A 14,396-nucleotide genomic window follows, 5' to 3' on the forward strand; every position below is an offset into this window, starting at 1 on the left:
TAAGAATAGTAGGTATTCAAAGAACCCTACTCTTAAAAGTAAGTTGAAGGCTCCACAATGAATATTTGACCATTTTGGAAAATAAAAGTATTCCTCATATTTTCTCGTATAATTCGCCTTTTTCGACTAATTTGATATTGAATCTGTTGAATCCTATAAATTCGGTACTATTACTCTGTTTACAGTATTTGGCAATGATCAAACGTTCAGAGAAAATATCATTTATATATTTTCATGAAAATGAAGGGTTGAATGGGTTGTGTTTGAATCTTATTATTAGTTATTATTAGATAAGAAAATAAAATCAAGAATATTCAATAATTATAGGCAATACATTTGCAGTAACTTATTTATTGCAATATAATTACTACTTCATTCGACAAATGGGAATGGCAAAAGTGAGTTTATGCTTTTTCTTATATTTTAGCTTGTCCTCAAGGTTAAAGTGGTATATTCAATGCTTGAGAAAACTTTAGTGTCAGGTTGCCTTGTAGCCTAGCTCATTATGAAAATTGAAATATGAGGTTTCAAAATTTAAATTGCTTCTTTTCTAGTTTATAATTTGGCAACAGCGCCTACTAGACAATAAAAAGAAAAATGGCTTATTTATAAAATAACAGCTGTTGATGTAAACCATCATAAGGCGCGTACTCTCTGGCGAGCCTCAACAGGAACCGGCCATAAAAATCACATAAAATTTTACGACCTTCCTCGTTCGTCGCTGACTTCATTGACAGCCATCTTTGTCTATCTCATCAAGATAGTGTATTTGTTGTCCTTTATTATCAATGCATATTTCAGTCGATGTTGCCAACTTGGGAAATAGAAACGAAACGCTTTAAATTTAAGATACCCATTTTTATTTCTCATTTTTGAGTATTCAAAATAATTTTTTTTGGGAAACGGTTATTTCAAAAATTGGGTTTCAAAGATATTTCATAAAACATAATAATTTCAGTCAGAAGGAGTATTTCCTATTTGAACCTAAGCACAAGGAGCTTTTGCACGCTTTCAAGCGGCCAAAAATTATATTTGTATCAATTCATGATGGTCAGCTCTTTCACAACGTTACTTCTAGTCTCGCAAAGGAACATTGGTCAAAAAGGACAATGACTGAAAAAAATCAAAAATGGAAGTACTTATCACGGATATCTGGCATAAAATCACACATGCCATTATTACAAATGATTTCACGGTAACAGCGGATGCTGCATCGTTCTGCGCCGCCGATTTTCAATAGGAATGGAAACTTTCGCTGACCCGCTCCTATCTGATCATTTCCGGTACACACAATGTTCACCTTTTTGTCCGTCGCCCCTCTTTCCCTGGCCCGCGGCAATCAGTGACCCTAGCTGTGCGCCTTTGTTTTACGACGTATTTATTTGTGCAACAAGTGAAAAGATTTTTCTACTGCTCGTTATCGTCGCTGGACGTGCGAAGAACCCCGCCTAATAACGTCCAGGCAGGGTGGAAATGATTCCTTTACTTCTAGTTTACTCAGTTCGAAAAATAAAATTGGTCCTACGAATCATTTATCAAAATAGAGGTCTATCAAAGCCGATACTATGATACCTGAGAAGTTAAAAAAGATATAAGTAATGTTTTTCAAATGTAAAATTAGCGAATTCACATTTATTGACAGTTGACAACTGAAAATTCATAAAAATAGAACCAGAGACGCTTCAAAAGCGCATCTAGATTGTTGAAATTCACTAGAAAAATGTTTTCAATAGTAACTATGGAATGAGAGGGCAGCTATTAGAATGGTTCAGATCGTACTTGATGAAACGTGAGCAAAGAGTATTGATAAGAGAAGGAGAAGAAGAAATAAAATCGCACAAAAGCCAAATCAATCAAGGCATACCTCAAGGGAACTTACTTGGATATATCTTATTCTCAATATCCATAAATGATTTGGCAGCAGTTACTTGTATTGGAGAGTATTGTTTGTTGAAGATACAAATGTATTACTGTGGAACAAAGATTCTAATATTTTATCAGAACGAAAAATATCAAAAATATACAACTCAACATCGGAAAAACGTCATTTTAGAACCTAACTCTCAAGACATAATCTACCAAAAACGTTAAAGATAGCTTGATCTCCAAATTTCTGAGTGAGGAACTATTCAAGGCAATAATCTATTTTGCGAACTTTGAATCAAAGATTATGGAATAATTTTTATGGATCAAATAGAAATATCAACAGCATCTTCCTTACTCAGAAAAAAATTCTAAAAATAATCAAATATACAGGGTGTGGCGTAATGAATAGATAATATGGTGCCTGCGGATAGAGGACCTTATGGCGGTTCAGAAAAATTTATTTAATGTTTAGAAAAAGTCCCTTGGTTTTCGAGATATTGGAGATTTTCGAAAATTCAAGAAAATCACACCCTTCGCCACTCCTTTTGTAGGTAAGACTCCAAATGAAGGAATTTTTTCAAACTGTTTTTTGAATAGTATTCCTATCGAATGTAAATTATTATTTTTGGAGCTCATAAATAGATTTTCATAAAAAAAGATTCCACTCAAATTTTCCGTTTTGCTTATTTTTTTTCCTAAGTTCAACCCAGCGTGGTGTAAAAAATAAAATGGTTACCTGAGTGCTAAAGCAAAATGAAATATGCCTGAATCACTGAGATTCTGAAATGGTATAACTCACTCTATTTCCAGCATTAAATACAAGATAAATTTCGATTACAATGAGTCAAGGAAGAGTTTAATGTAAGCCTTTTTCTTTAATTTTTAGCAACTGAAATGAGATTTGCAAGCAGAATAAAGCAATTATTCATAAGAAGTTGTAAAGCATCTAGTAGAGCTCCTGATGCCCACTTTGAACTCTTTTTGTAAAACTCGATTCAGTTGAACGATATTTTAGAATTGTTTTTTTTTTCTCTCGTATTCTTTCATTATTAAGCCCTACAGTTATAAAGTTAATAGTTTTACCTGTGGATTAACACGAAATTCAACTTGATGTTGAATCCTATTCATTAAACATTGAAGATACACGATGAGGATACATTGTGACTGAAGTTATGGGTTGTTGAATAATGATTCAACATTGATATAATGTTTCTCACTTCTTATTGAATATACGTTATGAAAGAACGATAAGAAGACGTTGGTGGCTTTAGTAACGAGTTGAATATTCTACGTTGATTATAGGTAAAATCAACGTGTGATTGAATTTAGGTTTAAAAAACACGTTGCGAAATTCATCGTGTAACATCTATTCAACGTCCGCTGCAAATTGAAACGTAAGAATGGCAGGAGCTCCCAGAAAGGCAGAGTTAACATTTCTTCTATTTGAAAATGTTCTAGATGAATTCCATTGAGAATAAAAAACGTATTGCACAAGATATACTTCATGAAACAACTAATTCAGTGTTCTTCCCCTCTTCGCTAATAAGAGCCAGTGTGAGCCATAAAAGAAGGTTGACGTCGGAAGTTTTTTAAACAATTATAATAATTGTGTTATCAATATTTATAATAATTCATTTATTAACTATGTTATTATCTTGTGTTATAACTGTTGAATAATTTTTGTCCTATTTTGTGCAACTATACTCCATTCACTTTTATTTTAGCAGTCGGTTGGCCATAGAAATTTGATACATTTCACTTTTTATAGTATGAAAATGTGGGGTTATGACGCTTGTCAAAACATTTTTGGGTTTTGAATCAACGCTATGTTGCCCGTTCTACGAAAGTTTCTGTTATTACGTATTTTATCACAATGTCGAATCTCTCCGGGAAATATGTGTCGAACATAATTGAAGTTTATACAAACTGATTGAAGGCATACCAAATCCAGTTATTTGCATGGAAAATACAAGAGATCAGTATAATATCATAATATGCACTAACTTGAGAAGAGTTAATCTTCGTTATCTTCTTTAGCTAAAGTATGAATACATCAGTTGTAGATTTCAAAAATATCAACCCGAGGATGAAATGCATATGATGCAGTGGTTGGGAATGGGTATCTCCCGAAGTAATTAACAGATAATTACAAGAATGTTAAATTCTCCAACAAAAATCATCTTCCGTCAATGTAAGTAAAAGGAATTAAAGGAAGTTTCAAGTCAAGATGAACTTCACCTTTGAACAAAAATTTCTCATGAATAAACAATTAACAGGACAACTGGCGCGTATTTGTGGCTGTTCATCTTAATACATTGATATAATAATAATAATTAGGTATTTATTGGTACCTCACGATATTTACAATGTGTAGGACAAGTCAAATGAAAAATAGAAAAATCAATTTTCGGGAACTTATTCTATGATGACATTAATCGAAAATCGTGTAGTAAACTTTTCGCATTAATTCACTCAAACATAAAATTCTCAAATGCCACCACTTTTTTGGGTCTCCCAATAGAAGGAAATTCTTTGTCTTCCTCTTCGTTCACAATCTTTCTGATTGTGGAAATGTTCAGCTGAAATATAAGTCGTTTAGATTCAGATGAAACATTATATGAATTCTCTTATATTGAATATGTTCGCTATCGTCTGACGTATTGTGGATTTTAGAATATCAGAGTATAACTATTTGAATGAGCGGACCTGAATTCTGAATAGCACTTCCTGAAACCCTGTCTCTTTTTTCAATCACTTTCGGCATTTTCGTAATACAAATTGATATTAGTTGTGGCAACGGCGATATGACATTAACCACATTTCATGACTGCCAACCGTACTCCGTTCTAGTTACAAAAACTTGAGAAAATTATTTCATGGCCAACCAACTGCTAAAATAAATATGAATGGAGTATAGTTGTGAGACGTTTCATAACCTCAATCAATTCTAAAAAGTTTGACTTCATATGTCAATATTTGAAAAAAATGGTTTATTGTTAAAGTATTTCACTTGATGGAAAGAACTTCACCCAGTTGGTTGAGGACTCCTCCTGTTTATTAACCTCATAAATCAGTGAGTATCAATTAAGCCGCAAATACATTCGATTTTTTCTCCAAGACCACGGCGTCCCAACCAAAAGGACCAAACGAACCGCCTCAGTTCGAATCATTTACGCATCAGCGGCACTCAATTAACCACCGCGGTCTTTTTCGTCATATCGGGGCTTGATAGAGTAGATAAAAATCCTACGAACACTTAGGAGCTATTCGTGCTAGGCGATCGTTACCAGATTCATGTCGTCATTAAATAACATGGTCGCTGCTGACCAATTATCTCCACCGGGAGAGGTAAACACGAATTATAAAACTATCATAAGAGACATTGTAATACCCAGCTTATACGTCACAAGACCAGATCGACGGCCAAGAAATTGATTCAAATTATACTTTGTTCAGCGCTGCCCATATCTCCTCTCTGCCTATTCTGTTTGTAGAACGGCTTATCGTTTTTGTTCGAATTTCGATCGTTTTTGAGTAATACCAGGAGTCGCTGCTACTATGCTCCGCGTACTGAAATTATTATAATCATACGGTATATTCTGGTTTGAAACTCGTTCCGACCCAAGAGAAAACTCGAGCACGGAATATCTGGATTATGAAAAAAATTGAATAACCTTGGGTACCCTGTTGTTCACGAGGATGATGAGGCGGCGTGCAGAATTGTCTTGTCGTATGCATTGAACTTGTGAAATTGAGTTCATTTTTCGAAAATAAATCATCGGAGCAACTGCCACCGAATTAGGTACAGAGTGGGCCAAATTTCGATGTTTTAGCACTACAGGTTTTAAACCAGTGGAGATAGACTAAATCTGATAGCCCATTCTCGTTCTCTTTTTCTAAGAAACTAACAAGAGTAGTAGTCATTTTTGGCCACCTCCATTTGTTTTCGAGTTATAAGCGAAAATTGGAAAAATGGCGATTTCGAAATAAATTTATATCTCCGCTAATACTGATGATAGAGCTCTGAATTGAAAACATTATACAGGCACTTTTTTGAGTAGAATCCAGTGGCGTGCTTGCCTTTTTAGCAGGATTTTTAATTACGAAGCTATGACCCAAAGTTATGTTTTTTCAAATGGGAACACTAGATTTCTGTGCAATTTTTTGAAAACTTAATTTTAACTGATTTGAAAAATATATAACATCATATGGTTGGCATTAATATAAATAATAGAAAATGGTCAAAAACTTTTTTTCAATATGCACACAGCAGAGCATTGACTTCTGGGGCCCCAAACTATATAATAAACTTCCTCCTGAGTTTCATGGCAGGCCCATGATGACTTTCAAGAGGGAAGTCAAGAAGAGGTTGCTTTTGGATAAAACTATATATTCCATAGAGGAGTTTTTGTTAAGAAAGAAAATGTGATACCTAATAACTGTTTTTTAGTTTAATTTATTTGTTTGTTTGTTATAACCTCGGTACTATTGTGATATTTTGTAATTATGTATTACTGTCGACACCATTTGTAATTTTTATTGCAAATAAAGATCCATTTATCTATCTATCTATGGTTTCAACTTTTGACGAGCACAGAAAACTAAAGCTTCCTATAATAAGAGCAGTCCCCTTCCGGCAATGTCATTCTTTCTATGCTTTGTACCAATTTCCACAAAATTTGAATCTTGAAGAAATCGAGTAAGAAACATATAAATGATAGGACTAATAGAAGGTAATCATCAGATGCTACATTTTTCTATTATCATCAAAAGAAGAAACCATAGAAATATCGAGAAAAAAGGTTTTTGACCATTTTTTATTATTTATATTGATGCAAACCATATGATGTTATATATTTTTGAAATCAGTAAAAATTAAGCTTTCAAAAATTTGCACAGAAATCTAGTGTTCCCGTTTAAAAAAAAATAACTTTGGATCATAGCTTCGTAATTAAAATCCTGCTAAAAAGGCAAGCACGCCACTGGATTCTATTTAAAAAAGTGCTTGTATTATGTTTTAATTTCAGAGCTCTATCATCAGTATTAGCGAAGATATAAATTTATTTCGAAATCGCCATTTTTCCAATTTTCGCTTATAACTCGAAAACAAAAGAAGGTGGCCAAAAAGGACTACTTCTCTTGTTAGTTTCTCAGAAAAGGAAAACGAGAATGGGGTATCAGATTTTGTCTATCTCCTCTGGTTCAATAAATGAAAAAATGTATTCCGGAATCCATTTCGTTCGATGAAACCGTTTGTGAGAAATTTTCTATGGTTTTTCAACAGCCTGTATCTTTTTAACCGAGCTGATTCGGAAAAAATGACAAAGGAAAAAGGTGGTTTTTCAGAATTCAAGCACCAACAGTTACAATATTTGTGGTAGTCAAAAACTGCATGTCGTTAGCATGGTTATCTCATTGTTGGCATTCGTTGCATAGAGAGTTAAGAGAATTTAATTTACTCTTCAACATTAGCTTGCGTGAAAACCCCTGCGCGTAAATGCTTGCGGATATGAAATGCCAGTCGTTTTTTCCGCACTGTTTGGGAAAGTGACTCTTTGCAACTTGAAATACGTGCTGGAAAAGGGCTGAACGCGCACGCCTGTAGAAAAAGATATTTAACAAATATCAACTAATTCGAAAATGAAGTAATCTGAATTAACTCCATGGAATAATTCAGATAGTTTAAAAATTTATTGTCAAAAGATATCTGTCCATAATTTTTCGTCAAGAAATAAAAACTGTGATAAAATAAGTAAGGAAATTAGCATCGTATCGAGCGAAGATTAATAAGTTGACTGATGGGTACTTTGCGACATGGGGTTAAATTAGGATACCGAAAATGATACACAAAATGAAGAACTTCATCATTAAAGATCCTCTGCTTCATTCAGTCGGCATCATTGGTGGGGTTATGCGGTACTGACGAGCGAAACTGGTCTATCGCTACTCTCCTTCGATGTCCACATTTTCTCTATGGTAAACACAGAATGTAGATTTATTAAAATTTCAATCTTTTGGGTTTCAGTCAAGTACGAGGTTTTTTCGATTTTCCAACAAATGTTTTTCCTCATGAAACAGCACACTAATAAATATCCTTGCTAATCTTCGCTCGATACAATGCTACTCTTCTCAATTATTTTTATTAAACTTTTTGTTTGACAAGAAATGGTAAAGAAATACCCGGAAATACATCTTGACATTCCATTTCTAAACTAGAAACTAAACCTAAAAAGGTGTTTAATGTCGTATAGGCTGGTGTAAATGGCTACCGGAAGTTTCCAGATGACAAACATCCAATAATAACGAAGAATTCACGATGATTACAATGAAATTCCGATGTGAATCGAACTCCTCCCTTACGCATCTGAAGATTTGATCCTTAAATTCTTACAGTATCTAAACTTGTCCATACTTGATTCTCTTCTTGTTTCAGATCCTCGGCAGTGGACGGAAAGTCATGTAGCGCACTGGCTACAGTGGGCAACCAAAGAATTCTCATTGGAAGGCATAGCCCTCCACCAGTTTCGCATGAAGGGAAAGGACATTTGTACGATGGGAAAGGATGCGTTTGCTGCAAGGGCACCCGCTTTCGTCGGCGATATCTTGTGGGAACATCTGGAATTGCTCCAGAAAGGTAGGTTTCAGTCTAAATAAATTTAATCGTTGCAATCGTCATGCGTGGATGCAAAATAGCGTCATTTCAATATCGATTTATTTTTTGAATTGTTTTGTGGCATATTCTTGGTTTTCTTCATAAAGAAAACGATATTTTATTTCGATTTTTACAAGCTTTCATTCAACATACTATGCTCCATTCACTTTTATTTTAGCACTCGGTTGGCTATGAAATAATTTTCTCAAGTTTTTGTAACTAGAACGGAGTACGGTTGGCACTCATGAAATGTCGTTAATGTCATAACGCCGTTGCCACAACTAATATCAATTTTTATTACGAAAATGCCGAAAGTGATTGAAAAAAATAGAAGACAGGGTTTCAGGAAGTGTTTTTCAGAATTCAAGTCCGCTCATTCAGATAGTTAATCCCTGATATTCTAAAATCCACAATACGTCAGACGGTAGCGAACATATTCAATGTAAGAGAATTTATACAGGGTCTTTCACGAGGAACCTCACCCATATTTATACGGGAAACTACTGAACGTATTTTCATGAAATTCTGCACTTATAAGTATTTCACGATGCTGATGAAATCTAAAATATTTTCAAGGCATGAGCACCTCCGGTTTTTCCGGAAATGACGTCAACTTCCGTTTTTCAAATTAGAACACCATTTTTTTTATTGCAGAAATAGATTTCTTAGAAAATTTCAAGTTATTTTGATGTAACATTCTTCAGTTTTTTTTGGAAAATTCTCTCTGAGCGGGAAAATTCGAAAAAAAAATCGAAAATAGAGCTCCGCTGAAACAAGAATAACTTCGAGGTTTTTGGATGGAAAATTTTCATTTTTGGGATTTTTCAAGATGTAAGATTGATGTATCCACTTTAAAAATCGAAATCGCGATTCATGATACAGGGGGTGAAAAAATCGCTTTCAAAGTTAGGGATGACAAAATCGTGAAAAATAAATTTTTTCAAATTAGAACCCCATTTTTGTATGGCAGATATTGAATCTACGTTAAAAAATAATGTGAGTGTATGCATCACACCCTTGCCCTAAAATGGATATTTTCTGAGTTATTCACAAAAAACTGTTTTTCGTCTTGAATTTTCAGCTATTTCTTTTCCCTTCAAGCCAAAAAGATAAAATTTTCAGGAACTGTTACTTAAACCATGTTTTAGATTTTACTACCCTTATATGCAAGAGAAAAAAGTTACAGGTTGTTCCTAAATAGATGGCGAATTTTGATTCGAATTTGTATCGGAAACCTCTTTATTTAAACTAATCGGCCATCGGTTTTCTCTCCAGTGATAAATAAATAATTCCTTATGAACCATATGCAAAAACTTACCATGTTTTACATTCATTTTTTTTCAATATAATATATTCCCAAAATTTGCAAACCATTTTTCAACAAATGGCGGCATCTAATTAAACTAGAAAATTATCCGATTTTCACATAATGAGTTTTTTCAATCACGACACGTGTTTCGCTATCACAACAGCATCTTTCAAGTGGGTGAAGCACCTTCAAGTGTTGCCAAGCTCCCTAACGTCGCAAACCATTAATTTTAGCAATTGTTCTAGTTGTACGTTCAATATTAATGTTCATAAGTAATGTTATATATTGATGATTGATGTTGAAAATATTTTTAACAAGCTTCTACGTAAACAATCACTTTTAACTCTGTTGGCTGTCACTGAAAGTGTCACTTTTAATGGCAGTTGTACAAAAACCCATATTTTCTAATTCCGTTGGACAAATTCCTGAAAAGACTTGTCTGATGAGACTCATCCACTCCAACAGATCACACTAACAATATAATAGTTTTCCTCGAGTCCTCAGCTCCGACTCCATTCAGTCCAATTATTCAGTTCGCCATCTTCAAGGGTGATCTAATAAAGGCTCGACGTTCTTGAGAACGAAGGTGAAGGGTAAAGAAGTTCCTTCCATGGGAAACGAAGCTTGTTTCTAGACGTTCCCGCCCTCGTGGGAGCCTCGTTACTCCGCCGAAGGTTCTTGCAAAAAAGCATTATATGGACTTAATAATAATGGAGACACCGAAAGCGAATCTTTTGTTCACGGGCCGTGGAACTCGGTTAATATCTCTCTATGTCAGTAGTTGTAAATTTGAACGGTAAACCGTAAGATGATAGCCAATTACGAGGGGCATCCACCGTACAATGAGGAGCTAGTGCAAGCCAGAATGAATAAAAATTATACGGAAAGTGAGAGTGCTAGGGTTGGACCATTGAGTTATTACAGGCTGCAGAAGCAAACGGCCGATTTCACGTTATCATCGTCTACGAAACGAACGCGCTAAAAAGATGGGCCTTCTTCTCAGGGTTGGGCAGTACTCGTATGCTCCATTCAAGAAATATTGATATCAAAGTGAGCCTCAATAGTCCAGACGTATACTCCATTCACTTTTATTTTAGCAGTCGATTGGCCATGGAAATTTGACACATTTCACTCTTTATAGTACGAAAATGTGGGGTTTTGACGCTTTTCAAAACATGTTTGGGTTTTAAATCAGCGCTATGTTGCCCGTTCTACGTAAAAGTTTCTGTTACTACGTATTTTATCGCAATGTCGAATATCTTCGGAAAATATGTGACGAACATAATTAAAGTTTATACAAACTGATTGAAGGTATACCATATCCAGTTATTTGCATGGAAAATACAAGAGATCAGTATAATATCATAGCTTGTGGAGAGTCAATGTTCGTTATCTTCTTTGGCTAGAGTTTCAATACGTTACATCAGTTGTAGATTTCAAAAATATTAACCCGAAGATGAAATACATATGATGCAGTGGTTGGGAATGGTTATCTCCCGAAGGAATTAACAGATAATTACAAGAATGTTAAATTCAACAAAAATCATCTTGCATCAATATAAGTAAAAGGAATTAAAGGAAGTTTCAAGTCAAGATGCACTTCATCTTGGAACAAAAATTCCACATGAATAAACAATTAACAGGACAACTGGTATTTGTGGCTGTTCATCTTGATACATTGATATAATAATAATAATTAGGTATTTATTGGTACCTTAAGACATTTACAATGTATAGGACAAGTCAAATGAAAAATAGAAAAATCAATTTTCGGGAACTTATTCTACGATGACATTAATCGAAAATCCCTTAGTAAACTTTTCGCATTAATTTACTCAAACATAAAATTCTCAAATGCCACCACATTTTTGGGTATCCCAATAGAAGGAAATTCTTTGTCATCCTCTCCATTCACAATATTTCTGATTGTGGAAATATTTAGCTGAAATATAAGTCGTTTAGATTCAGATAAAACATTATATAAATTCCCTTACATTGAATATGTTCGCTACCGTCTGACGTATTGTGGATTTTAGAATATCAGAGTATAACTATTTTAATGAGCGGACCTGAATTCTAAATAGCATTTCCTGAAACCTTGTCTTCTCTTTTCCTCAATCACTTTCGGCATTTTCGTAATAAAAATTGATATTAGTTGTGGCAACGGTGTTATGACATTAAGGACATTTCATGAGTGCCAACCTTACTCCGTTCTACTTACAAAAACTTGAGAAAATTATTACATGGCCAACCGACTGCTAAAATAAATGTGAATGGAGTATAGTTTGATCTCTGGTCACCAAAGATCACTTATATTTTCTGTTTCTATATTTTCTGAAAAATATGTGAATATAATCTAGGAAAGTATTTGACCTGAATAAATAGTAAAATTTTGTTGAAAGTTATAAAAATATAGGAAATTGTCCGATTGATTGTTGCAATCACCAAGATCTGCTTAGTATCAGGCTCGTTCAGTTAATTTGAAAATCAGCAGTTGTAGACATATTAGAAGGAAGAAAAAGACGAAATTCGGAAATCTGAAGGTGTCAAAATTAATGCAATAATAACAGTACATAATTCAAACTTTTCGTTTTGACTTTCTCTATTATTGCCAACGTTCAAATTCCTGAAAACCAAATAATTCATAGAGACGATAGACGTTAACATCTAAACAAAATTTAATCTTCGATCAGAGCATAGACTTATGCAGGGTGAGTATTTGACATATATTTCAACAGTAGATTCTTGAAACACTTTTTTTCGTTATAATTTTTGTCGAATCGGGTCGGTTTGAAAGATACAGTCTGTTGAAAAACCATAAAGAAATGTTATTTTTAGTTCCATCTCACAAACGGTATTATCGAATGAAATGAATTTCGGAATATAGTCTTTCATTTATTTGATGAATCTTTCTCGAACACAAGATATTACCCACGTCTTCCAGTTTTTCATTATGACCATTATGTATCATAAAAATAACACAAATTCAAAGACCACAAATCTTGGAACTGAGTTGAACGCCCTCTAATGAATATTTGACTATGTATGTATTTTGAAAAATAAAGGTATCCTTCATATATTCTGGTATAATACTGCCTTTTAAATTAATTTGATATTAAGACATCAAAAATTTCTGTGAAATCAAGTGGGTTCTTCGTCTGAATGCAACTCTTTTTTAAAGATCCACAGAATTAACCTTCAAACACATTACAGATGTGTAGTGTCAATGATTCAGCTTGTTAATCTGAAGGGAATTTTGTTGTCATTATCCTGTTCTAAATTCGTTAATTTGAAATTTGACAAAGAAGAAGAATGTTTGAACGTTCAGACTAAAAGTCGTTCATTATATGAACTGAAAGGTTAAGTTAGGTTGGGTTATGTTTGAATCTATTATCGAAAATGAAATACAAATCATGTGAAGAATATTCAATATTTATCGGCAACGAAATTGCCGTAACTCATATTATAAATACTGCTTCGTTGAACTAATTGAACAGAAAAAGTCAATTTATGCTTGTTTTTTTTTTTATTTAGAAATTTCGCTTTTTTGATGTATAGTAGCTTATTTCGAAGATTGAAACAATATATCTCATGCTTAGAAAAAACTTCAGTGTCATATTTTCAGGGGTGGCATAGCTCATTATGAAAACTTAAAATGGCTATATCTTTTTATCTAGACCGAATCGGAAAAAATAGTAGGTATATAAAAAAAGCATTTCTTTTGACCTCGATAACCTACTGTTAAAATGTATGTTCAAGTCAAAGACTCACCCTGCATAGACAATTTTTGATGGAATTACATATTTGTTTCGATGAGTTCTAGCCTAACCTTAAAAATCATCTCGTTTATTCAAAACAACGCATTTTTGCAAACAATTTCCAATAATGGACCAAACCTGATGAAAATTTGCGTTTTGAGAGATTCACATATCCCACAAAAAAAATGGTTCATCAGTTTTGGAATCGGAAATACAGGAAAAACGTAAGAAAATCGCATATCCGAATGTTTTTATATATAAAAACTATAATGAATATAAAAACTGAACTCTAAAAAAGTTTTTTTGGAATGTCCAAAAACCTATGAATATTACTGCACGCTCATGAAACAATCTGTGGTAGGTACACCAGTAAAATTGCTAAATCCTTGAAATCCATTCTTTTCAGATGTTGAAAAAGAACGAGCCCTCTCGAGCAACGTGTCGGCGAACATGTACGACAGTATGTGTGTTCCGGAACTGAACGCTTATATAGACTACAGTCAGGCCGCCCTTATGTCTGGGGAGGACCGGAAACCAGTGGTGACACCTGTGTCGAATAGCCACACCAACGCAAACTTATCCAACAACAACTTCCTTCACGAAGGTGAGTACTTTCGGGAATATGATCTCTTAATTTAACACTATTTGATTCCGGTCTGCAACCTTCAATCTCATAAGGAATCGCTGAGATTATCCGTTTCGGCTCGAAATCACGCCCGTGCGTTTTTATTAACTTTGCCGCATTTCATTTCACTCCGAGAAAGTGAACTTCTCGTCAGATATAGACGGGATACTTAGATACTACAAAAAC

The 14,396-nt window shown here is 34.0% G+C and overlaps 1 protein-coding gene across 4 annotated transcripts in view; it reads left to right on the forward strand.

Annotated features, from left to right (window-relative positions):
- LOC123306577 (ETS-like protein pointed) overlaps positions 1-14,396 on the forward strand; it is a 292,945-nt gene that overhangs the window by 205,507 nt on the left and 73,042 nt on the right. For all 4 annotated transcript variants that reach the window (XM_044888632.1, XM_044888635.1, XM_044888634.1 and 1 more), the window contains 2 exons: positions 8,300-8,500; positions 13,992-14,189. In XM_044888632.1, the coding sequence (XP_044744567.1) occupies positions 8,300-8,500; positions 13,992-14,189 (399 nt within the window). The remainder of the gene's footprint in view (positions 1-8,299; positions 8,501-13,991; positions 14,190-14,396) is intronic.

This window comes from Coccinella septempunctata, chromosome 2 (genome assembly GCF_907165205.1).
Source record: "Coccinella septempunctata chromosome 2, icCocSept1.1, whole genome shotgun sequence".
Taxonomy (NCBI): domain Eukaryota; kingdom Metazoa; phylum Arthropoda; class Insecta; order Coleoptera; family Coccinellidae; genus Coccinella; species Coccinella septempunctata.